Genomic DNA, 26,838 nt, shown 5'->3' with positions numbered 1-26,838 from the left:
CTGTTTAAAGCAAGAAAATCTCATCTGCAGTTTGTTAAACGTATCACAGGTTACATTACTTGACACCTGCTGAGCAATTGTCATCTCAGTGCAATTTTCAGTCTATGAAATGAAACTGATACTTTTTCTTTTTTTTGCAAAGCTCGTCTCAGTTTTTACTCTTTCAAATAATCGACCGTCTACATAACTTTTTAGTCCATATGTTTTTATTTTTCTTATTAATTAATTATTATTATACACATAAGATTAAGCGAAGACACAACACCTGAAATTGGTGTAATTGTTCTGACTTATTTCATGAGTTTGCCTAATTTGCATAATTTCATGATAAAAAGTATAGGTTATAATACAGAAATATATTGTATGTGGGTCTAAATTAACTAATTAATTAATTAACATATTGAACATACAAGGACTATAAACTACTGTAAGAAACAACCATAATAGCAAAATGTTAACTTATTTTCTTCTCAAAACATCATTAGTTATGTAATTAACGTCATCTGGGGGGAACAGACCAGCATTATTAATTTAGGAAGTTAATTTGCATGTTGTGTAAAATGAAAACATTTATTTAATACAAAATGCAGCTTTTATCACAAGTACAATCTTTCCACAAAGTCTTCAAAATTTACTATTTTTTTACTATGTCTTAACTGATATTTATCCCGTTTAATATGTATGTGTGTGTATATGTATGTATATGTTTATATATATGCATATAAATATACGGATACATATGTATATGTACGTGTGTGTGTGTAGTTATGTGCTTGTGCATATGTATATATATGTATCTATGTTTTACATTTCTTTTGTAAAGCACTTTGAGCTGCATTTTATGTCATAAAAGGTGCTCTATAAATAAAGCTTATTATTATTATTAGGCTTATTATTAAAATGACTGACAGAGTGCCCTCCTGATAGTGTGTGATACTTTAAATTAGGATCAATGGCCAACATGGACTCAATAAATAGTTCCATCTATTACAACTGCGTAGATGCAATTGGGTGCATTCGACTGGGGTCCACTAGGACCCCGATACATCGGTATTTAAAAAAAAAAAAAAAGTAAACTCTTGGGTCTGCGGTACCCCAGTCGGTAGGATTAAGGTTAATAAGTTTAATTCTGATAGAAGAATAGCATTTATTTTGTCTCTATTCAACTGTGGTGCCTTAAAACACATCTGCACCCACATTTAGGTTGTTGAGAAATGTCACATAGGCTTGGCTATGTTGCCAATTGGGCCTATTAGTACAGAGAAAACAGATATTAAGTAGGGATGTCAATGATTAATCGATTATCAGCTAATTGCCATTAATATTTCAACTGATTAAAATGTATATTAACTGATAATGCAGAAGACAAGGGACATGTGGTTTAACTGTCAGATAAAAGAGTTGTTGTCTGGCTGCTGTCTGGTTTAGCTAACGCTAAACTAGCATCTTAAACAGAAGCAGCTGCTCGGTCGATGCAGGCTGAGAGCTGAGTGTCAGACAGCAGGACTCTAATTACAAACAGTCCCAAACAAAGTCAACACAAAGTGATGAACCGTAATAGCGAGACTCCCCTGCTCTGAGCATAAATGTATATTAGTGGTGGCAGTAAATGGGCTGATAAAGTTGGAGCGACAGTATTTGTGCGTCTGTTGCAGCTGAGCAGCTGTTTCCAGCAGCTGGACTAACGTTAGCTACAGTGAACACACATCAGTCCATCATGTAGACCAGGTCTGCAGATTATTTTATATTAAACCAGTCAGACTGAAGTCCGTTGTGGTGACGTGTTTTACATTATAATACCCACTGTACCTACAAATTATGTATTTTTATTTTAGTCTAAAATACAAAATGTGAAATAGATTTCAGGGTATTCAGTTGGTTGCAATCTGCAACCTCACCACTAGATGCCACTAAATCCTGCGCACTCGTCCTTTAAATGGTAAAAAATGATGTTATTTTATATGCATACTGTATAGTAGGTGCTTATGTACAGTATATACAGTCTGTTCATACACAGTTATAGTCTAAACATCTATCTGTATGTTATTTTCTTTTAATAATAATGTGTTTTTTACTTTGAATTGGCAGGCTAAATGTAATCTTGCCAAGCGCAAGGCTAATGTTAGCTGGCCAGCTACCACCTGTAGCAAACGGTTAGCTCTCTGTCCATCATTTATAGATAGATAGATAGTTAGATATTACTTTATTGATCCCTGAACTGAAATTCAAATTGTCAAGAGCTCATCAAAATATAAAAACAAAAAACTATGCGGTCAATTCAGGAGGACTTGAACAGTCTTATTGCTGTGGGGACGAAGGATCTCCTGAATCGCTCCGTTCTGCAGCACATTGAGAGGAGCCGACTGCTGCAGCTACTCCTCTGTTGCTCCAGGAGGCTGTGGAGAGGGTGTCTGCTATTGTCCATTATAGCTTTCAGTTTGTTCAGTGTGTCTCTCTCCACCACACATGTTAACTCCTTTTCACTAACTGAACATTCAACAACAATAATATAAATCTTACTGTTGTTATTCCGTCATGTGGAATTGAAATGTTTGATCTATGAGCTAAAGCTGAGCGATGCTCCGTGTTTACATGTTCTGTGCTGGTCTGTATCATGTGTACGCACGCTGTAAAGCAGTGATTCTCAAACACTTTCACGTCAAGGACCCTGAAACTGACAGAAACCACGACCACGGACCCCCAATCTCAAGATTTTGTCCCAGAGTTTTATTACATAAAGTGTATGACACCCAAGACCAAAATAGTCAAACATTCTGTCATTGTGTTATTTATGGAAAGAATTAAATTGAAAACAAATTATTCCCCTTTTTGCTGAGGACCCCCTCAAGATCCCCACTTTGAGAACCACAGCTGTAAACAATCCCATTGGCTCATGAGTGTGACAATCTGCAAAGAACAACATCTGGTTAGATGCAGCTCTCACTGGGTTTTGTTTTTTACAACATTGAAATCCACAAACAAGAGACGATGAACGGGAAGTTCTCTCTACACTGATCTCATAAATGGCCTCTATGGACTCTAAATGATGGAGAATTTAAGTCCTGCTGACAATGTTTCAGTGAACCATCATACGACTCTTTAGTATTAAACAGTAGAAGCAGAAGGAATGAGCGAGCGACGTGTTTATTCAGATGAAAACAAGTCAAAATTGTCCTGTAAAATCTCTGCACCAGTTAACAGGTTAGCACCCTCTCTTGCTCTGTAACATGATATCGCTGCACTCAGGCACGTGAGTACATCTGAGTAAAGACGAGGTGTGGGCAGAAGGGTGAAATTAAACTTTATTGATCATTGCAGCAGCAAACAGTAACAGGATCCAGCAGAGAAAAAAAAAACAGAAAATGAGAAAATTGAAGGAAAAAGAAGAAAGAAAGAGATGAACATGAGTCTCTTGTATTTCATGCTTCTTTCTGTGTTTTGTGTGGAAATAAACTCTTAAAGTGAAACGTGCAGGCAGAAATCAGCTCTCAGCACCATTGATTGGAGTTACATTTCATATTAAAACAACACGTGTGTGCAGGTTTCTCTTAAAGCTGCTCTGTGTACAGTAGTCTGTGGGAGTTTCAGGTCGGCACATTAAAGTTCGGGAGGTATTGAAATCACTAAAGGGCGTCTCTGTGGCGTCAGACCTTTCTGTCAATCCTGGCATGACCTAATTGTTGATGCATTTCACAATCAGGACCATCAATTAAAGGACCAGTGTGTAGGATTTAGTGGCATCTAGTGGTGAAGTTGTAGACTGCAACCAACTGAATACCCTTCCCCCTCCAAGCATGTAGGAGAACCTCCGGTGGCCGCCAAACTTGCGAAAAAAGGCCCTCTCTAGAGCCAGAGTTTGGTTTGTCTGTTCTGGGCTACTGTAGAAACATGGCGGCCTCCATGGAAGAGGACCAGCTCCCTCTGTAGATATAAAGGGCTCGTTTTAAGGTAATGAAAACACAACAATTCATATTTTTATACACTAATTAAAACAAACTTATGAATATTATATTCCATTTCTGCCAAGTCCGTTCCGCTAGATGCCGCTAAATTCTACACACTGGTCGTTTAATGCAACATTACCTCTACTGCAGTATGTTCAAATATCAACAAAGAATGAATGAAGGTAATATTACAAAAGTTAGAGTACATTCTCATAAGTCTTCATTAGTCACAGATCTCAATATGAAAAAACAAAACAAAAAAAAGATGTGACTTTATCAAACCTTTATTTGTTGTAAATGTGCAACACCATTTTTTTTAGCTCTTCTGCTCACTGGAAATGACTGTTAGCTTGTTAGCAACGAGGTTGGTGGTTTGGAGATTTTTAATAGAGAGCCAAAGTGAAACTGGAACTTCCGATTTCTGTTCCAGAAGTAAGAAAAACCTCATTAAAAATCCTTTTAACATTCGTAACTCTGCTAATAACTACAGATCCAGCCTCGAACAGAACATTTCTCAACAGTATGTTGTGTGTTTTGCTTCATATGCTTAGATAAGGACGGGAATCTTCTGTAAAACATTCATCAACATGTTGTTTATTCAATATTTATGTTTTTTAGAGGCCCGTAAGTCCTAGACGTTTGTGGGCTAAACGTCCAAGTAGGTCTATCTGCAGACTCGCAGCATCTACATGACACAACCACTCGGTTAGGTTTAGGCAGTGAGATGGTTAGGATTAGGGTCAGGGGTCGGGGGTTAGTGTCGTGTACGTCTGCAAGACCGCAGATTAACCTTTCTCTAAACGTCAAGGCTTGACAGAGGAGACGAATCCATGATATGTCTGTAATAACAGCAGGACAAAGAGGAGCGAACGTCGTACAAGTCTTTACACATCACAGATTATAACTAGAAACATGAACTTTTTGTGACTTTAGAAGAAAATGTTGAGGAGGTTTATTGATACCGACGAAACCAAGTTATGATGACGTAAGTACTTTTTTCTGTGCTCACAAAGTTATCAATGTTTAACTTTGTTACAATCACAAAGATTTCAACTTTTAGCAGCTGCTGTAGTGCAGCTGAGCGGTCTGAGAATATGGAGAGTAAACGAAACGCTAAACAATAGATTGTACAGAAGCTAGACAGGAAGTGATGTCATGACTTCAGCTCTCTGTAAACTACTGTATAAATCACACGTAAAATGAAGCAACACAAGTAATAAATACTAATTCAGTTTAGTTTATGAGTGTACTTCACGTGCAGCAGAGATAATGCAGAATTCACTTTAATCACATTGGAGTTTTGCTTCAATTGTGATCAGATTGTTGTTTTTCTGGAGCGTTGACGCACGTTGACGCTGGGAAAAGGACAGTGGTTTATCCTGAAGTTTGACCCTTGATAACACGCGTAATAAGGTTGCGTGTTGTCTCCCGAGTCTGATGCTGCATTCACATTACATGCAAAAGATGGTACGCTTGAGCTTCGGTTTTAAAGATATTATACTACCTGTCCATGTAATAAATAAAACTCATTAAAATATAAATTTCAGACACTACATTTAACTGTTCAGAAGTTCAGTCTGCTGGATCTGTTGGTTGTATTTTATGGACTGAAGCTACAGAGAAACTGTTCGGTTTTCAACTTTTCCTTCAATGATTTTATAAAACAAATCAACACTTGATCTCGTTGGACTTTCTGGTTTTGTGAATAGTGATAAAAAAAGGTTTAAGTATTCTAAAATTATTCTTTTTTTTTGTCTCAGCAAAACTACATATAGTGCAATTTTAAATTAAGACATTTTAGACTCTCAGGAGCCTCATGTAGTTATGTAAACACAAATACATTGTCAATATACAACACAAATATTAGAAATATCATCACCGTCCCCCAGAAACCTTGTACCTTAAAAACCCTCAGCTGTGGAGTGAAGTCTTGTTAAAATAATTTAAAATAAATTTAAAGTAGTTTAACTTGAAACTGATTAGAGCTGAAACGATTAGTCGGTTAATTGATTGAATGGAAAATCAATCAGCAAAAATTCTGATAAATGATAAATTGTTTAAGAATTTTTAAAAGCAAAAAATCAAAAAAATCACTGGTTCCAGCTTCTCATATGTGAATATTTTCTGGTTGTCTTGTTTTATGATAGTGAGCTGAATATTTTTGGGTTTTGGATTTTTGGTCAGACAAAACAACAAACTGAAGACGACATCTGGAGTTCTGGGAAATTGTGATGGGCGTATTTTACTATTTTCTTACATTTTATAGGCCAAATGATTAAGAGAAAGTAATCAAATAAATTCATAATGAAAATAATCATTAGTTGCAGGCTGAAGACTCTTTTAAAATGATTTTAGTTTGAAGTTGTAAATGTCCTCAGATGTGAGATAAACCTGGTGAACTGCTCGGTTCCCAGAGCTGATACGAAGCTTGTAAAAAGTTGTAAAAAGTTGGTGAAAGATGGAAAATTTGGCACAATTTCTCTTAATGTATAAAACAGGATGGCAGTGACATGAAAGCCAATGAAGCTCGATGGCGTTTGCATCTCCTGGTTATATAAAACTTTATTATCACTGCTTAAATCATCATTTTTAAGAAGCCGTCAATGAGGTGAGATTCTATATGCAGACGATACTGTAGTTTATACAAAGCAGTTACCTTGTTTCAGGAATTATATTCTTGAATCATGACCCAAAAAATGTAAATTGTCGCATAACTTGATTCTAGAAATTTCTTGAAACGGGTGATTATTAATATATAATAAAATATTTATTGATCTTGCACTATTGACAGCTAGTAAAAGCATTGATAACCACTGGAGATTCACTGTTCTGCCTCCACAGTGGTGGATTAAGCTTTCAGGTTATATGACTGTTAATAAGACTTATTGTAACATTGAATTGCGCCCCAAAATTTCTATAAAACGTGGCATTTTCAGATTAATTTTTATTTTTGGACCCTGGTAGCCAGATAGTAACTGTAACTGGTTCGAGTGCGGCGAGGGACCCTTGTTTCCTGTCAGCCTCTTCGCCAATAACTGTCCAATAAAGGCAAAAAGTGCCAAAAAAAACAAACTATTTGAATAAAACATCTTAAAAACCCAAAATAAAATGATCTGAATCTTAATATTTAAACCTTTTAAAGCAAAAAGTATTATTACTGGTGTATCTATGTAGAATTTTCTCTCTTTGACTTTGACTTTGAAGGCTGTAGTCTTTGATTTGTGTGTTTGTAATTATTTAATAATGTATTATTATTATCAGTTATTAAAAAAAAAGAAGAAACAAGAAATTATCTCAATCCCCCGGCAGATGTTTTTGTATCTTTTTTAGAAAGTTTTGGTCAAAAAGCAACTAAATAACTTATTGAGAGGGTGATTTTCTCTACAATAAAACAAGAGAATCAACACGTAAACTGATCCGTCTGACGAGATTGAGAAGATTTTTAAGTTGATGGTTTCTGAAGGACGAGAGAGACAGGCAATAAATATGTCACACGGTTAAATAGCTAAAGAGTTCAGTGATTATATGACTGGCTAAAGCAGGCAGGAATGCAGCAAAAATCACGAGCATGATGCAAAAAGTTGAGTAAATTCAAAAACGTTCCTTATCTGTGAGTTCAGTGCATTGAGCATAACAGTAGCTGTTTGACATTCTCATACATAGTGTTGAGTGACAGTACCTTGGATACATTACAGAGCTTTACATCCATCACTGTAGGAGTCCAGAGGATGGATAGAAGAGGAGGGGAAGAGGAGGAGGAGGAGGAGGAGGAGGAGAGGAGAGTAGAAGAGAAAATAGGGAAGTGGGAGAGGAGAAAAATGAGGAGGGAAGAGATGAGATAGAAAGAGAAAAGAGAGTAAATGAGGTGAAGAGAAGGAGAAGAGGAAGGGAGGGGTGGGAGGGGAGAGGAGGAGAGAGAAAGAAAGGGAAGGAGAGAGGAGAGGGGAGAAGAAACAAGGAGAGGAGAATAAAAGAGAAAAGAGGAAAGGAGGAGAAGTGAGGAAATAGAAGGAGAAGAGGAGAAATGAGGAGGAGAGAAAGAAAGGGAAGGAGTGGAGAGCAGAGTAGAAAAGACAATAGGAGAGGAGGAGGAGAAAAATTAGGAGGGGAGATGAGAGAGTAGGACAGGAGAGGATAAACGAGAAGAAACAAGGAGAGTACAAAAGAGGAAAGGAGGAGGAGAGGGGGGTGAGGAAATAGAAGAAGAGGAGAAACAAGGAGGAGAGAGAAAGAGAGGTGAGGAGAGGGGAGGAGAGAGAAGGAAAGAAGAAAAAATGACAAGGAGAGGAAGAGGAAAGGAGGAGGAGGCGAGAGGATATAGAGGAAGAGAACAAAAACAAGGAGAGGGGAGAAAAAAGAGGAGGACAAAGAAAATGAAGAAGAGGAGAGCAGAGAAGGAGAAAGAGGAGATGACAGTAGAGGAGAAAAGAGGAGTCGTAAGAGGAGAGAAGGCAAGAAAGGGGAGGAGAGGAGAAAAACGAGGAGAAAAGGAGGAGAGGAGGAGAGAAGGAGAAAAAGAAAAAAGGCATTTACAAAGAACTTGTCAGACCAAGATAACCGAGAAAGGAGTGTTTGTTGGAGGAAGACGAGGAGGAGGAGGAGGAGGAGGAGGAGGAGGAGGAGGAGGATGAGGAGGATGAAGGACAGCGAGGTTTCAGAGAGATGAGCGTTGTGATGGGGAGGAGAGGAGACAAATCCCTCCATCCCGCTCGGTCAGAGAGCAAAGGATGAAGAGGAGGAAGGGAGGAGGAGGAGGAGGAGGAGGAGGAGGAGGAGGGTGCAGCAGTGTGTGCGTTCGGCGGAGTGTGCAGCCGCTGAACGTGTTTGTTTGAACGCTGATTGTCTCCGTGCACGTAGGACCGGTGGGTGTGCACGTCGCCGGGCGCGTCCGCCGCCGCGTTCCCGTTAATGTGCGCGGCGTGTTTGACCTTGCAGTGCAGACGCAGACTGTCCCGCCTCTTGGCGCTGTAAGGGCAGAGGTCGCAGGTGAACGGCCGCTCCCCCGTGTGCACACGCACGTGCTCCACCAGCTTGTTGGCTGTCCGCGTCAGGTGGCCGCACCGGTCGCACCGGTACTGGTTGCCTTGGCGATGACCCTGGAAGTGAACCAGCAGCTCCTGTTGCCCTGGAAACGACCTTTGGCAGATGCGGCAGCGATGCTCAGAGGTGTTCGTCTCCGGCTGGGTTGCCATGGCAACTGCTGGAGCGCTGCTGGTGGCGGCGGTGGGAGGGGTGACGGGGCATCTGGGAGTCAGGAGGGGGGGGTGGGGGTGGGGGGGAGAGGTTAATGACACACACACACACACACGCTAACATTCCTTCTCATAACATAGTTAAAACATATAAAGCAGAGACTAAAACACACACACACACACACACACACACACACACACACACACACACACCGCAGCACCTGCCCACGGCCGCGTGATTTCTGACTGTTACTGTTCGCCTCAGCAGACGGTTCGTCTCTCTCTCACAATACGGCTTTTTCACAGCAGACATCTTGACATTCTGACACGTGACAGGTGTCGGTAATAAAATTAACGACGGCTGAACTGGGTCACTGTCATGTCTTACTGGTCTTACTGGGACACTTAGATAAAACAGAGCCGTCGTTAATGTGATTAGAAGCACCTGCGCTTTTACTACTATAAGAAAAGGCCAATTATGAAACGAACACACACACACACACACGCACGCACACACACACACACACACACACACAAACGCACACACACACAGGTGTTTATGAGACCTTCAGGCTGAAGCTGCTCACCAAACGAATCATGATGTAGGATTTAATGGAGAGTAACTATAGAGTTCACTATACAACCAACATATTTCATTATTTCATCATTATTGATCAATCTGGTGATTATTTTCTCAATTAATCAGTTCATAATTTTGTCTGTAAAATGTCAGAAAATAGTGAAAAATGTCCGTTATAGTTTCAGACAGTCAAAGGTGATGTATTTATAGCTCGTTTTATTAAAAAAAACCCCAGAAATATTCAGTTTATATGGATGAAAAAAGCATCAAATCCACAGAATACAGAAAATGTTTGACATTTTACTTGAATAACAATTCATGATTAATTGATTTTCTGTTGACCAATTAATCAAACTCTACTAAAGTTGACATTCTGTATTGTTCTCCGACTGTCGAGTCAACAATATTATACCCTAGACTGGTTCTGGATTAGAGACAAACTGGTGTCCAATTGTAAATTATATCTTAGTGTATTTCTCATCCACATATTTTAAACTCGACTTCCTGCTGGACCCTGAACGATAAATCTGCATGGCCGATAAATCCAAAGATAAGTAACAAGAAACTGCAGAAATATCAAGATATAATAATAAAATATAAGATTTGTTTGAGGTTATTTGGAACCAGTGTCACCATTGTCCACAAGAGAGCCTATTTTTTAACTGTAGATTCAAAAATGTGTAATATTTCAAGAAGCAAAGTTGTAATATTTTGAGAATAAACTCTGAATATTTGAAAAAAAGTCATAATGTTATGAGAATAAAGTCATGTGCTGCGTCTCAAATCGCATACTTCTGTACTTACACTTCACATTTTGAGTGCATAAGTGCGTTCATACTGAGGAGTAACGGAAAATGCACTCAAAACAGTCAAAAAGTTGAGTGTGGAACTATGGACACTTCTCGCACTCAATGGTCGCCATCTTGGCTACGTAGCGGAAGGAGAGGGACCACTTTTCAAACTGGAAATGGCGGCCGGGTACGTAACTACGGTGAACATCGCCACATTATACATGTGTTTTTTAGCACTAAGCACCACTATACTGTTGTCAGATATAAGCCATCAGTATGTTTTTTGGGTTAATTTAGCAGTCTGTAATGATTTGGTAGCGTGAACGTTAATGCGAATGCTAACGCTAGCTAATGCTAATTTGCGATCGTCATTTCCGGTAAGTGCACAACGGCTGTGTTTGATTTGAGACGACACTACCCTGTAGAAATTCACACACTACGCCAGTAATATAATAGTGTACACAGTGTACTACATGAAATTGTACTAACAGAAATATGTGATTTGACACTACTACAGTATTCCACTAAATATTCACTGTACGTAGATAAGTTTCTCTCAAAATTACGACTTTTTGCTTATATTTCTCAAAAAAAATTTTCCCTGTTACTTAGTTACAATCTGTTTAGACTCAAACTGAAGGAATCATTATCAAAAATGTTACAAATTAATATAATTATCGGATATTTGAACTCTCAGATATCAGTCAGGCTCTAGTTAAAGTCCCATCACACACACACATTTAAAGTGAACCCACCTCATCTCTCCGCTGGCTCCCGTGTCGCCCTGTAAGTGCGTGTCGGCGTGAGCCCTCATCTCTGCCTCCTGATTGGTTGAGTGGTCGCACACGCAGCAGTGCAGCGAGAAGGAGCTTTGCTCCCATTGGCGGTGTTCTGTCATGTGACTCTGGAAAAGGGCCCGCCCCTCCGTCTCAAACCCACATACATGACACCTGAGGGGCGATAAACAAGTGTTACAGTATCCATGGCAACAGTTATTTGATTTTTCTAAATATTTCTTCCTGTAAATAGAAAACTTCTCGTACTAATATGACTTTTAATAGTGTTAGACCTAAATACTTGTTGTAAGTAAAAGTACGTAAGTATTATGAGCTTGATGTAGTTAAAGTATTGCAGTAAAAGTACATAAGTATTATGAGCTTGATGTAGTTAAAGTATTGCAGTAAAAGTAGTGGTTTGGTCCCTCTGACTGATATATTATTATATATGACATCATTAGATTATTAATAGTGAAGCATCAGTGTTAGAGCAGCATGTTACTGTTGTAGCTGCTGGAGGTGGAGCTAGTTTCAACTACTTTATATACAGTTAGCTAGTTTAGTCCAGCGGTTCCCAACCTAGGGGTCGGGCCCCTCCAAAGGGTCAGCAGATAAATCTGAGGGGTGGTGAGATGATTAATGGGAGAGGAAAGAAGAAAAAACAAAGTTCTGATACACAAATCTGTTTTCAGTTTTTGGACTTTTTCTCTAATCTTTGATTTTTGCTGAAATATTGGATCATTTGAACATTTATTGAAATGAAAGCATGTGAGAAGTTTAGAGGGAAAAATCACTATTTGGTGGAGCTGTTAACAACTCATAGACATGTGAAATGTGACCCCGACTTTCATCTGTAACAATGTGTTGTATTTTAAAAGCTTGTTATATTATCCATTGTGTCAAATCTTCATCTGAAAAGTAACTAAAGCTGTCAAATAAATGTTTAGTCAGTCTGGATTTTACCCATACGTGGGCCGTTAAAAGTATGGCCATGGATGTACAGACAACTATCACTGGATACTTTGATACTGAAGAATTGTCACAATTCTCCGGCAGGTTTTGAAGCCTCTTTTTTCTCTGATTTCTAAGTGGATTTATTGGTGATGGACATCTGAGATATTAACATCCTCGGGAAGTATAAGTCACACTGAGTGATATCAATATGTGTTTCATGTCTGTGTGTGAGTGAGTTATGACTCCGAGGAGGATTTTTGAACTCGAATTCACGTCACGCAGCATCTTTGCCTGCGTGAAGTGGAGGCTGAATGTCCACGTCTATTAGAGACCAGATCCTGTCATTTCCCCCGTGGTTAAAATGTTAAATTACAGAGTAACTCGGTGAATATTTCATCCCTCACCTCCCGCTGTGATGTTTGGCTTCTGAGTTAAGTGCTGACACTCCAGATGAGATTTAAAATAAGAGACTATTTAGATGATAGAGGTGGATTATAACTGTCAAAGTCAATAATTTCTGTTAGCTGTTACTTTTCTCTTCATTTTTAAATGGACATAATCCCAAATGAAGGAAGAAACACCGTAAACTAAATGGAAACTGACAATGATCTGTTCTGGTCCTGTGTCTCCCTACCTGCTCCATAATCAAGACCTCTACCTCTACTCAGCCCTGCCATCTCCACACACGGCCCGATCGTAGCCTCCGTTTCTCCTGTTATCTCCTTATAGCCTGTTTTGCTGGTCTAACCCTGTCTCCGGTTTCCCCTGCAGTCCCCATCTGCTCTGGCTCCCGTCCCTCGTCTCCTGTTCCCCGTGGTCCCGTCTGCTCCGTCTCCGGACCTGCTCGTCTCGTCTGCCCTGCTTCCTCCTCGCCCTGGACCTTCGCTCTACTCTTGCTTCCGCCCCACCGATTCCTACTCCGGACCTGCTCCCCTTTGCTCCAGCTTGCCTCAGCCCCCGGGTTCCCAGCTACCAGTCCGAGCGCCCCCCCCCCAGGCCTTCATTCCCTTTTCCTCGCCTTAAAATAAATACCTTGTTACTACTATATCCGTCTCCTCGCCTGTGTCTGCACTTGGGATCACCTGCTCTGCCCCCCATAACAGTTACTGTGTGTATATATAATGTAGGGATGTGCAGAGATCCCAGTATCTGTATTTGTATCTTTGTATCTATATTTGTATCTGTATTTGTATCTGTATTTGTATCTTTGTATCTATATTTGTATCTTTGTATCTATATTTGTATCTGTACTTGTATCTTTATATCTATCTTTGTATCTGTATTTGTATCTGTATTTGTATCTTTGTATCTATATTTGTATCTTTGTATCTATATTTGTATCTGTATTTGTATCTTTATATCTATATTTGTATCTATATTTGTATCTGTATTTGTTGAGGCAGCAAAATTATTTGTATTTGTATTCAAATAAAAGTGGAAAGAGGCTTAAAAATCCTGTTTTTGTTTTTATTACGCTTTGAATTTAGAAAATTAAAGTGTTACAATAAGTGTTCATAAATAAACTACCTTATGAAGGAGATCCCCACACTGGGTCTCTAACTGGAGTCTCCCAGATCATAGACAACTGCGCTGACTACTGAGCTAAAACTTTACTCATTGCAGACAGACCTCTACCTAACAAATATTTTTTTAAATATATATTTTTTAAAATATTTGTATGAAACAAATATTTGTAAAAAACCTATTATTTGTGCTTTGCCGAATAATGTATTTGTATACGGGCACACCTCTAATATAATGTTTTCATGAGATAATCTATTTGTTATTTTGCATATACAAACAATAGAAATATATAAAACACCTGTAGTACCTGTAGAAGTAACAGCAACCTGTGGTCTGATTTCTGCTGAGGCTGGTTTGGGTTCCTGAAGGAGGAAAAAAAAAAACAAAGTCTTTATTATTCTGAAAAGCTTTTCATGAAGTAAATCTCTCCCTTTTCTTTTCTTTTTTTTTCTTTGCACTCCAAAGTCCACTAATGATGAGTCCCTCAGGAAGTTATTATTGTTCAACTTCTCTGTGACTGCAGATAATGTGTTTGTGTAGAGTCAGTTCGCCTCAGTGCCACTTTTATTATAAACCAAAAGGGCAATCTGATGGCAGCATGAATCCATAACACAGAGAAAAAAAAACACAACATACTGAAACATAATCATTAAAAAGTAATAGTAATAATAATAAGGCAGCAATAAAAACACTGCAGGCAAACTAAATGCACAAAATCCTCCCTAAAAGTGTTGATTTAGTGGCGTCTGTGCATATAAAAGTGTTGTTTATGTTAAGATACAAACCACATGTGTGACTGCGTGGTTTGCTTCAGTCACTGTGGGACGCTCCCAGAGAGTTTTATTGATTAAACCGCTGATTATTTTATTGATTAATCGATTAATTGCTTTGTCTATGAGGGGTCAGAAACTTTTTTCTTATATAATTTCTTATGTCTTCAGATGTCAGTTTGCTATGACGTGACGGCATTTTTACTAAAATGAATGAAAAAGATTATTCGATTATCAGTTTAGTTGCCGATTAATTTTCTGTCGATCAACTAATCGTTTAATCAATTCATTCATTGCAGCTCTAACTGTATATAACTGCTACGCTACCATAATAATTTTCATTATAAATATATCAGCTCATAAATTCATTGATTGTCTCCAACTTATTGATTGATGAATTGATCTGCAAAACATTAATCTGCAACTATTTCAGAGCTGAAACAACTTATTTTATTTAATTAATCAACAACTATTTTGGTAATTGATTAATCTTTCAAGTTGTTTTTTATGTTATAAATGGAAAACATTAATTGTTAGCAGCTTCTTAACTGTGAGGATTTTCTGCTTTTATCTGTCGTATGTAAGGCTGCAATAAACATTTCATTTTTGATTAAACTGCCAATTATTTTCTCAATTCATTGTCAATGAAATGTCAGAAAACAGTGAAAAATCTCTGTTATAATTTCTTACAGCCCAAGGTGATGCCTTCGAATGTCATGTTTTGTTGAATCAATGGTCCAAAATCCAAATATATTCAGTTTACTGCCATTTATGACACATAAAAGTTTCAAATCCTCCTATGTGAGAAGCCGCAACCAGCAAATATTCGGCATTCGGCTTTAAAAAATTATTATTCGATTGTTAAAATAGTTGTCTAATTTTCTGTTGATTGACATATCGATTAATCGTTGCAGCTCTAGTCGTATGTGATAGTAAATGAAATATTCTGGGCTTTTAGGCTGTTGGTCAGACAAAATAAACAATTCATTAAGAATAATTAAAAAAAAGACGTCACTTTGGGCTTTCGGAGATTGAAAAGGGCAATTTTTTTTGTTTTTTTTTAGACATTTTATAGACCAAATGATTAATCTAGAAAATAATCTACAGCATAAGTGATACAGAATATAATGATTAGTTATAGTCCTAAACAATTTCAATAATTAATTGATCATTTGAGACTTTTTTTTAAAGGAAAAAATGCCAAATATAATTGGTTCTAGCCTCAAATCTAGATATTTGGTGGCTTTTCATATCCTCTATAAAAGTAAAATGAATATCTTCGGGTTTTGTCACCTTGGATTCTGGGAAATTGTTTTTCACTATTATCTGACATTTTATTGACCAAATGATTGATTGAGAAACAATTGGCAGATAATCAATGATGAAATAACAGTTAGTTGCAGCCCTAATCTTCATTAAGATGGGTGCAGGGCCTTTGCCCCATTTCAGATGGCGATTGAACAGGCATGCTCTTTGTTTGGAAAAACAAAGGAAGCCATTGAACTCAAACTCCCAGAAGCCCTTTACGTCCAACACCTCCACCTGAGCCATTGGCCACTGTGACCTGTGACGTCATATTACCAATAAAACCAGCGGACAATTTCAAATCGTCCTCTGATAGAAACAAGCTGATCAGACAAGAACAAAGGAACAAAGAGACAATGGGTTCTTATCCGGACCGCTTGGCCACGGTGTAGAGTTAGATTCAGCTTAAGCTTGGTTCAGTTCTCGAGTAACACACCTGTATATAGTTTAACATTTATTGTATAGATTAAATAGTATTGTCTGCAGAGTTACTCCTGTTAAGCATAATAAACCCTGTTATAACAGGAAGTTGTATCGGTGGTTCTCACCTGAATATTGTCCAAATTGCCTTTGTTGTGTTTGTTATTTCATTGGTGTCACAAACCAGCTGCAACAAGGTTATAGCTGGATTTAGGCACTAATCATTTGACCGGATTTCATCCTTTATTTTGGCAATTTTACTTATTATTGGAATATCAAAATTTAGGATGAATTGCCAATGAGACTGAATCAGTGAATTGGTTGTCCAGAGCCCCTGAGGTGGATTTGATACGAGTTTGGTTAATTATTAATTATTTCTGATAACCAAATGTAATCAGCATAACCCCGTGAACCCTACATGGGTATAGATGACAATTGAGCTCTTGTCTTCATAGCATGACATCATACCCTGCAATACCAATACTCATTGTAAGTTCAGTTGGATCAGTGGTTCAGTGTTGAACTTGTCGGCTCCTTTAATCCTTCGACTCTGACTGACAGCGTCATCTTTCATTATTGCATTTTACACCGAGATTTGCGAGGCGACGCATCAATGATAAGCATGACACTAACTCAGTATACAGTCTGATTTAAAAAAAAAAACACTCCCATGAGACATTTATCAACATTCAAAGGTCTACGCCTCCTCATGCAAAACAGGAGCTGGTGAGCTTTCTCACACAGTGCCTCTGTATTATTATCTAAACACTATGTTGGTGTCTAAGTACATGTAGCTACTCACACTGTATGTCTGTGTGTGTGTGTGTGTGTGTGTGTGTGTGTGTGTACAGTATATTACCATACGGAGGTTCCTGGACGCTCAATAGGGGGGAGGAACGAGGTGGGTTGACATTCACCTTCAGTACAGGACTATAGGAAACACAAATACATGCACACACACATGCAGGTGAGCACACACTAAAAGTCAAAACAAAGCATGTTTACAGTTCCCCTAGAGACTACCAGCGCTCTTTTGTAGTCTGACTGAGAGCTGTACACAAGCTGCTGCAGTCTGGAGGTTTGAGTTTGACCAATCAGGGAGTAGTTTCTAAACAAACTAACGTCACTGAACTCTTCATAATGAAGGAACATGTCACCCAGTGCAGCGGTGTGGCTTGCTGATGTGTTTTTAATAGTTTTTGGACAACAACAGAGGTCTAGCACACAGAGGAATAAGATATATCAGGCTTTGGATACACACACAATATTTTTTAGTAGATCAGTTCATTGTTGGTTTGGTTCCAAACATGAGATTTGTTGACAATAAGAAAAATATAGAAAATCGCCAGAGTTATCTTTGGACATGAACGTTGCTCCAATCACATTGCATGTCTAGCTAGGCTTTCCTTTACCACGTACAAAGAACACAAAACCACGCTGCCTGAGCTTCTTCTCAGTTTTGAAAGAGCTGAAGTCAAGAGAGTTTCAGTTCCATTGGAAAACAAATCAGCAAACTGTTAACTTTGACTAAGAACATTACTGAAAGACACAGCAAGATGGTTGAGATTTACACATCACTGAGTATTTGACCTCCATGATGGAGATACAGCTGGCTGCTGACACACTGCAGATGAAACTGTAGAGTCCCTGCAGTCAGAGGTCGCTACATTAACCCTATAATGTAATGGATTACTGCAAGGAAATGTTCTGTTACCTGCTTCTGATGAGTGGAGTTGTCCTCTCCACCAGCTGACTGTTGGATTTACTGACCCTCTCTGCAGACAGACAAGAGCACCAATACATCAACTGACAACAATCAATTTGAATGTCCAACATAAGACAACATAAATCTGTTCTTTCTTTTTTGTGTTGTTGTTGTAATTTTAGGGTTTAGTCGATTCATTAATCGATCGAAAGAAAAATAATTGCCAATGCTTTCACGGTTTGTTATGATTAGTTACCTGCATGGTTCAATACTGAGTACGCATCTTCAGAACTCTTCACACAGTCAACACTAGGGGTGTAATGGTACACAAAATTCAGGGTTTGATATTTATCTCGGTTGACCTCAGGCGAATGGGTCTGGGTTACAGAATGGACAATGTTGTAAATGGGAGTACCTTGGGTGGAACTGATAAAATCCAGTAGCTGGCAGTGATGCAGCCGAAAGCTGTTTGCCAGCCGCCGGTAAACAACAAAAGTAGAAGAAGAATTGTTTGATATACCGAACTGAACATCCTGTACTGGACGGTTTGGGACGAAAACACGTACCGTTACACAATTAGTCAACACAACAGCAACAATTATGGACCAAACTGTGATGCATTTGCATTGTTTTCACACAAACAGCATTAAATGACTACAGCCTTCAAATTCATTGAATACTTTTCTCACTCAACACAAACAACCAACAAAATTTTGTGGACAAATGATTACATGCATCCTACACTGAGTCACTCATCAGGCCATGATGATGTCTGGTAATATCATCACTGCCTGGTATGAAATCATAATCCGGACTCTTCTCGTTTGTGGTCCTGAAATGGTGGAACCAGCTACCCAGCTCCAAATGGTCCTTCAAGAAACACCTGAAAACTCAGCTTCTTTCTTGTTGTTTATGATATTTCTTATGCACTTGTCTACTTGTTTTTTTACTTTAATAACTATGAATATATAAAATAAATAAAAAACCTTCTGTCTAATAGTCTTTCTCGTTGCACTTGTACCTCGTCAGCTACTTCAGAAACTGTACCACAGCTCTGTCTGAGTCACTGTCCTCTAACGCTTGGTTGTCTTGCCTCACTTGTAAGTCGCTTTGGATAAAAGCGTCTGCCGAATGACAAAATATAAAATGTATTAACTTCAAAACTCTTTTAGTTTATCTTCAAAAACTAACATAGGGACAGAAATCTGCCAAATCCTAACCACACTGAAACACATCTATACTCAACCAAAAACATCTTGTATTCTTGTAGAACACGCTGTAGTACGTTCTATAGAGAGCAAATCTTACAGTATTTACATAGTATACATATTTTTTTAATACCATCAACCATTAACAACAACATAAAAAAGTGATTTAACTTCACAGACTACCATAAAAAGATCATAATGTGTTGCCTGTTATTAGTGTTTTTATCTCAGTGTGTTCTGATTGACTCGTGAGTTGTTGTGTTCGTGTCTACTGGAAGGATTTTACCTTGCAAGGCAGGTGGATTCGCAAGATCACGACATCACAAGGTCACCCGAGAATCGATCTTGTCAGACAGCTGCCTCGTAAGGTAAGACGGTGATAGACAGATGGGTCATCCAATCACCTGCCAAGTATTTTTTGGAAGTGTCTGCCCTTTTCCAAACAGTTTGCATGGACAACTTCTTGGACAAGGATTTGCTTTGTGTTGCAGTGTGTTGGTAAAGTTGACTGTGTTAAGAGTTCTGCAGATGCGGACCAAACCATGCATGTAACTGTTAAAATCGATTAATAGTATCAGTGATTTTTCATGCAAAAAAACACCAAAAACACCAAAATTAATTGGGAGGATTTTCTACTTTTTCTGTGTTATAATAAACTGAATATCTTTGGGTTTTAGACTATTGGTGAAACAGGCAAGATATTTGAAGACGTTATCTTAGGACGATATTTTACGATATTTTGTAGACTAAACGATTAATCAATAATGAAAATAAGTGTAAATTGGCACTCTATCAGGGATTACCAGATTGTTTCAGGGGCATTTTGGAGGATTTCCATACCTTAGATCTATGTTGCATGACAGACCAATATTCAATGACTCTTATTAAAAGAAGCAAAGGGAGCAGCCAAACTTATAAAGCAAGAACATTTAATGGGTAAAAATACTGAGTTATAATCCCAGTTACAGATTATAACTGTGTGAATATTTTACCCTTTTATTGCATATTTTATTTTCAAAAGTATAAACAATAAACACAACACTATGTAACATCACAGTTCACCATCTCAACAACATGATTATCTGGCATGTTATGTAAAATAACGTGTGCTATGACAGCTTTGGTAGCTTTTTTGGGCACAGGACAGATGACAGACAGAGTGACTGTCCAGATTTCTAATGTACTTTAATTTCAAAACCGATTGTGACTCAGCTGGAAGTGTGACAGGTTTATAAATTAAAAAACACTTCATGTTAGTAACGTTACCATTAATAGCTGTCCCGGCTGCTTCACAACCTCACAATACTCGAGCGGGAGGAGGGGGCAAGGGTTGTGCAGGTATGGAAGCCTAGTCGTCCCAGACATTTCCAAGTTGCACTTTGAACATAGAGCATCCTAACACGCTTTGCAAAACGTATTAAGTCTTTGTTTAACTGTTTATTTTACAAGGGCATTCAAAAGCCCCTGTTATCCCAATTCCAAGGGCAATTTTACATTTTTTTTAAATTTATGACCCTGGATTGCAGTTTAACCTAACAGTGGGATACTTTTCCTTCTCCTGGACAGAGACCAGAGGGCAGAAAATCTCCTCAATCCCACCAGAAAATCCCACTCAGATTACTTGGTTCTCTTGTATCACCTGTCCTGAAACCAAAAAACAAACCTTCTCTTTGTGTTTTGGTAAAAAACCTTACCTGAGAGCTGATGTAGCAGTGTGGATGCCAGGTTCACTGACATGTCCTGCCACAGCACTGCTCGGAGGCACTGGTCCGCCATCTTGGCTCCAGAGGTGAACTGGTCTTCCATCTTGGCTCCAAAGAAAAGCTGCTCCTCTATTTTGGGTCCAGATAAAAGCGGGTCCGGCATCTTAGCTCCAGAGATGCCACGATCCTCTATTTTCACTCTAAACTGACAATTTGTGGATCCAGATACAACGCCATCAGCTGTCTTGGAGCCAGGCTGGCAGCCTCCAGTATACAATTCATCTTCTATTTTAAGGCCAAGGAGACACTGCTCCGCCATTTTGGCTCCAGGGTGCAGCTGCTCCGCCATCTTGATGCCACTGAGACCCTGGTCTTCTGTTTTAATGGTGAAGAGATGATGGCCCGCCATGTTCGGGGTAGACGGGGTCATCCCCTCAGTGACTGGTCGATCACGGACAAGATCGGAGACCACCAGTGTGTCGACCTCCATTGGCTCTTCCTCCTCTTTGACCCTCATGACATGGCTGTTCACTTCCTGACTCTCTGTGATTGGTGGGAAATCTGTCAGTGTGAGTTCACCTGCTCTCAGACCAATAAATTGGCCAATATTAGCTCATTACATGTCGTATAAGTGTATATATCTACTTTACTCTTTTTAAACGTAAATGTCACAGTTTACTATTGATTGTTAATAACTTGTGTATCTGTTGAATGTCATATGCACATCGTTTTGTACAAGAAACAATACATGTGTGACAGTTTTTAGCTAAAGCTTGTTTTGTGTAACACTGGGTCTAAATAACAGATATCTACAGGATAAAGTAAACCCAATATTGTATTGGTGCTATTATTGACCCAAACTGGGTAAAAAATTACAGCAGTGATTTTTAGTGTGTTGTTTATATTATATGTTGTGTAAAGAAAATAAATATCAGCTAATATATCATAACTGGATCGTTTAAACTCTCAAATATCAATATATAATTCCTCAGTATCAGCCTCAAAAATCCTGTATTGGTTGGGCTACGCTATAAATATTTCTTATGTGGAAATGTCACATAATTGCATTAATACAGCTAATGAAAGAATGGAAATATTGCTTAAATCCGAAAGAACATTTTGATCTACAACAACTTAGATAATTGTTTAATCATTTAAATAATTTATATGGAATAAATGCCACACATTATCTGAGTCCAGCTTAAGAACTGATTTTTCCTTTTTTTCTGACATTTATAGACTAAACTATTAATCTTTTATTAGGAAAAATTACTACAAGTTGAATCAATAATAAAATTTTGGGGCCCAGTTTCTGAATTATGGCACAATAATAATCTTTAACCTTCTGAACAGAGCAGAGAAATATAATGTTGTGGCAGTCAGCTGTAAAAAAACAATGCAGCATTGTTTGGTGGTGGGTGATATAAAAAATATCAATATTACGGTGTATGTAATTTTATATTCCAATATTTTGAAATGGTAAATTTCCTGGGAAACTGTTTGTGGCTAAAATAACTAGAGAAGAATGTCTGTTTTCTTATAATCCAGCAAATAAAAAGCATCTTGGTTGAAATTTGTTGCAACTTCACATGAACACACGCACATCTGTTGGTATAATGCATTCCTTGGCCGCTAACCGTAACCATCACAGCTAAATGCCTCAACCCAACCCTAACGCTAAACCCAATTCTGACCTTAACCCTAAAACCAAGTCTCAACCCTGAATCAGCCCTTTGAAAATCTGTCTTAAAGTGAGGACTGGCCAAAATTTCCTCACTCCGAAAGTCTAAAACTCAAATTGGTCCACATATAAATGGACGTACAAAGTAAACACACACACAAACACATATTTACCTGCCAGTTTCCTCAGCAGGTCTGAAGCCATCGTGTCCGTGGCGGCGTTGCCATCAGGTGTGTGTGTGAGGGAGGGCGGCTCAGGACTCGCCCCGGGGCCGTCTGGTGACAGAGCGAGGCCGGGCTCATCCTGCTGACCCCCGCGACCCTCTGGCAAGGCCTCACGCCTCTGGGGCTCCGCCTCTGCTCGGCTCCCAGGATGCATCTGGGCCTTCTGGGTGGCCTCTGGAGAGAGAAGAAGAATTGAGCTACGTGAGTGTGATTTGACTCATGTTAACTGTAAATAGATTACATGAGAGTTGACGCTACAGCCTGATAACTGCACTCAACTCACCATGAGAGCAAAGGTTTGCACAATACATGGCCAAAAGTAAGTGGACACCCAAACCTTACAAACATACATGATCAGAGCTGCAACGCGTAATCAATTATTTGATCAACAGATAATTAATTGCCAACTATTTTGAGGTTAGGGTAGGGTTGGGGTTAGGGTTAGGGTAGGGTTGGGGTTAGGGTTAGGGTTAGGATAGGGTTAGGATTAGGATTAGGGGTTAGGGTTAGGGTTAGGGTTAAGGTAGGGTTAGGGTTAGGGTAGGGTTGGGGTTAGGGTTGGGGTAGGGTTAGGGTAGGGTTGGGGTTAGGGTAGGGTTAGGGTTAGGGTTAGGGTAGGGTTGAGGTTAGGGTTAGGGTAGGGTTGGGGTAGGGTTAGGGTTAGGGTTAGGGTAGGGTTGGGGTTAGGGTTAAGGTTAGGGTAGGGTTGGGGTTAGGGTTAGGGTAGGGTTAGGGTTAGGGTTAGGGTAGGGTTGGGGTTAGGGTTAGGGTAGGGTTGGAGTTAGGGTTAGGGTAGGGTTGAGGTTAGGGTAGGGTTGGGGTTAGGGTTAGGGTAGGGTTGGGGTTAGGGTAGGGTTAGGGTTAGGGTTAAGGTTAGGGTAGGGTTAGGGTTAGGGTAGGGTTAGGGTTAAGGTTAGGGTAGGGTTAGGGTTAGGGTAGGGTTAGGGTTAAGGTTAGGGTAGGGTTAGGGTTAGGGTAGGGTTGTTGTTAGGGTTAGGGTTGGGGGTTAGGGGCTAACCCTAACCCTAACCTCTGAGCTTCTTAAATGTGAATATTTTCTGGTTTATTTGGTCTTTTGGTCACGACACTTGAGGACGTCACCAGTGATCAACATTTTTAACCATTTTCTGACATTCTATAGACCAAACAACGAATTGATTAATCGAGAAAATAACTGTCAGATTAATGGATCATGAAAATAATCGTTAGTTGCAGTTGTTCAATTCCACATTCTAAAACTATTTTCATTAATCTGTTGCTATAACAGCCTCCACTCTTCTGGTTTCAGACTTTCTACCAGATGTTGGACCCCAGCTGCAGGGATCTGCTCCCATTCAGCCACAAGAGGATCTGTGAGGTCCAGCACTGATGTTGGGCAATAAGGTCTAGTTCACAGTTCATCCCCATGGTGTCGGATGTGGTTGAGGTCAAGGCTCTGTGCAGGCCAGTCAAGATCTTCATCACCAAACTGGTAAAACATTTCTTTATGGAGCTGGTTTTGTGCACGGGGGGGGGGGTTTTCTTCAAACTGTTTGTTGCAGCATTAAGATTTTTGCATTGGAAGTAAAAGGCCTAAACCAAGAAAAACAGATCCAGGTCCATGTAGTTTTGGCCATATAGTTTAAACTGACAATTATTTTCATTAACAATTAATGTCTTTGTGAGAACGTTGCTCCTGTCCCTTTTCTCTGGGCCCTGGTTCCAACATTGTTAGAGTTTTAGATCACTAATTTCATTTCTGTTCATTTATCAGTCGTGTTACATAAATAATGGAATACAGGTTTCAGTTGAGTACTTTGTGTTTCACAATATTACATTTTGTTGAAGGGCTTCAGTCCTGCTGTGATGTTTCTTTTTTGAGAGCTTTGTGATGGTCGGGCAGATCATCTGCTTCATCAGTGATCGTGACAACAGATGTGCATCATTAGCTGCACTAAGCAGTGAGTCATTAGGTTGTCAGGTTGAGGTAGGAAGGATAAAACTGTTCTGTAGTAAATGACATTCTGTAATTTGGTGGACTCGTGGCTGTGAGTGTGTGACCAGGGGAAATTGTGATTGACAGCAGTAATAGAAATTCTACGTCACTGTTCTGTGTCTTTGGAAGCTTTGTATCAGCCCAGCTCACCCTGTCGTAACCTGATAGATGGTACGACCCAGATAGATGAGGCTGAGAAGGTAAAAGGCCAGTCGCTGGTCACTTGTGACGGAGTAGGGAAGAGATTAGGTGGCAGTTTACTGTGAGGCTGCAGATTTTATTTGTTTGCTTTGCTTTGGCCCAAGTTATTTTTGTTGAATTTCCAAGGGTAAATTTTTGCTTCTGTTTCATTAGTACTTTTGTTAACAAACATCACTTTTTTTTGCACACAGCCTGTCAAACCTGCTTCTTTAACATCCCTTTAAAAGTGCCAATCAACATCATCTGCTGTTTATATGATGTGGCGGCACTACAGTCTTGATTAATTGATTAAAGGTGCAGTGTGTAGAATTTGGTGGCATCTAGTGGAACAGACTTGGCAGAAATGGAATAAAATATTCATGAGTATGTTTTAGTTTGTGTATAATACAGAATTGTTGTGTTTTCGTTACCTTAGAATGAGCCCTTTATATCTACAGAGGGAGCAGGTCCTCTTCCACGGAGGCCGCCATGTTTCTACAGTAGCTCAGAACAGACAAACCAAACACTGGCTCTAGAGAGGGTCTTTTGCTTTTCTCGCAAGTTTCGCAGCCACTGTAGGTTTTCCTACACGCTTGGAGGAAAAGGTGCAACGGATCCCCAAACTCACGGTTGTTGAACGAGCCGCCAAACGAACATTCACCGGGGAAAAGTGCACCGCTAACGTCAGTTAGCAGCTAGATAGCTAATTAGCTAGATAGCTAATTAGAATTAGGTGCTCAGCTGCACCACATTAAACAGCGTATAAACATACCTACCCCATACATCTGGCAGATGTCACCAGATGCACCTGTTGGATGCTGGTTTAGTCGTTGCTCTTCAAAATCCTTGTTAGCGACACGCTGTCTGTCCATGACTTGTAGCTACAGTAGTTTGTTTACTTTGCCTCCAATGAGACATTAAATTTTGCAGTTAATCTGCGGTTCACATGTGTGCTGAACCGTGGGGGGGGCGATCTGTACGGGTCACATTACACCACTACTTGGAAGGGGAGGGTGAGGAGAGGGGTATTCAGTTGGTTGCAATCTGCAACTTCACCACTAGATGCCACTAAATCCTGCACACTGGTCCTTTAAATGTTCAAATCTTACCTCTGAAAAGATGAGATTGTATCATATTTTGGCTTGAAAAACTTAAATGAATATGGGTTTTTTTTGTTTTTATAAGATTATTGTCGGCTGTTCATTTTGTGTGTTTCTTATTCTTATTTATTTTGTTTTCTTTCCATAAATTGAGGCGACGTCCGTTCCTCTCCTGTCACGTCTGTTTTATTTCTATCATCTGGTTCTTATGCTGTTGTATTTTACATACGTACAACAAAAAAAACCTTAATATATCAATTAGCTAAAATAATTAATTTTATGGCATTTGAATGATCTCTTAATTGACTAATCTTGCCCGTAGTACGACATGTAGTATGTATGGATACTGTATGTGAATGTGTGTGTATGTAGGAGCAAATGTGTACATACAGTATGTGTGTGTGTGTGTGTGTATACTGTATGAAGTGTATCATGTGAGCATATGATCATATTAGTCGGTGTAAGCATGTGTCCATGAGCGTGTGTGTGTGTGTGTGTGTGTGTGTGTGCTACCTGACAGCCTGATGAGGAGGTCAGACGCCATCTTGGTGCTGACATCAGGGCTGAACAGAGAGGTGGCTGCTGGGAAGGGACTCGAACCTGCGGCGTGTGAGTCCAGCGTGTTTTCAGCATGTGCGTCTGCTGCGTGTTCAGCGTGTGTGCCGGGTACACTCAGCGAGCAAGCATCATCGCTGGTGTGTGTCCTTGCGTGTGTGTTTGCGGGGTGTGTGTGTCGTTTGGCTGCATCAGAGGGAGGCTGCAACACACTCGACCCACGCTTCATTTTCCGGTGTGTGTGTGTGTGT

General features: G+C 39.4%; 1 protein-coding gene across 1 annotated transcript in view; it reads right to left on the bottom strand.

Annotated features, from left to right (window-relative positions):
- Positions 1-3,288: 3,288 nt before the first annotated feature.
- LOC137174532 (zinc finger protein 827-like) overlaps positions 3,289-26,838 on the bottom strand; it is a 26,987-nt gene continuing 3,437 nt past the window's right edge. Inside the window, exons 2-9 of the mRNA XM_067579888.1 lie at positions 26,546-26,838; positions 22,727-22,951; positions 20,864-21,415; positions 17,971-18,031; positions 17,116-17,186; positions 14,069-14,123; positions 11,263-11,457; positions 3,289-9,188 (exon numbers count right to left, since the gene is read on the bottom strand). The exon at positions 26,546-26,838 is cut by the window's right edge and continues 237 nt beyond it. Of these exons, the coding sequence (XP_067435989.1) occupies positions 8,474-9,188; positions 11,263-11,457; positions 14,069-14,123; positions 17,116-17,186; positions 17,971-18,031; positions 20,864-21,415; positions 22,727-22,951; positions 26,546-26,816 (2,145 nt within the window). The 5' untranslated portion in view covers positions 26,817-26,838 and the 3' untranslated portion in view covers positions 3,289-8,473. The remainder of the gene's footprint in view (positions 9,189-11,262; positions 11,458-14,068; positions 14,124-17,115; positions 17,187-17,970; positions 18,032-20,863; positions 21,416-22,726; positions 22,952-26,545) is intronic.

This window comes from Thunnus thynnus, chromosome 22 (assembly GCF_963924715.1).
Source record: "Thunnus thynnus chromosome 22, fThuThy2.1, whole genome shotgun sequence".
Classification (NCBI taxonomy): domain Eukaryota; kingdom Metazoa; phylum Chordata; class Actinopteri; order Scombriformes; family Scombridae; genus Thunnus; species Thunnus thynnus.
The sequence above is the reverse complement of the archived record's forward strand: the minus strand, read 5'-3'. Positions and strand labels throughout refer to the sequence as shown.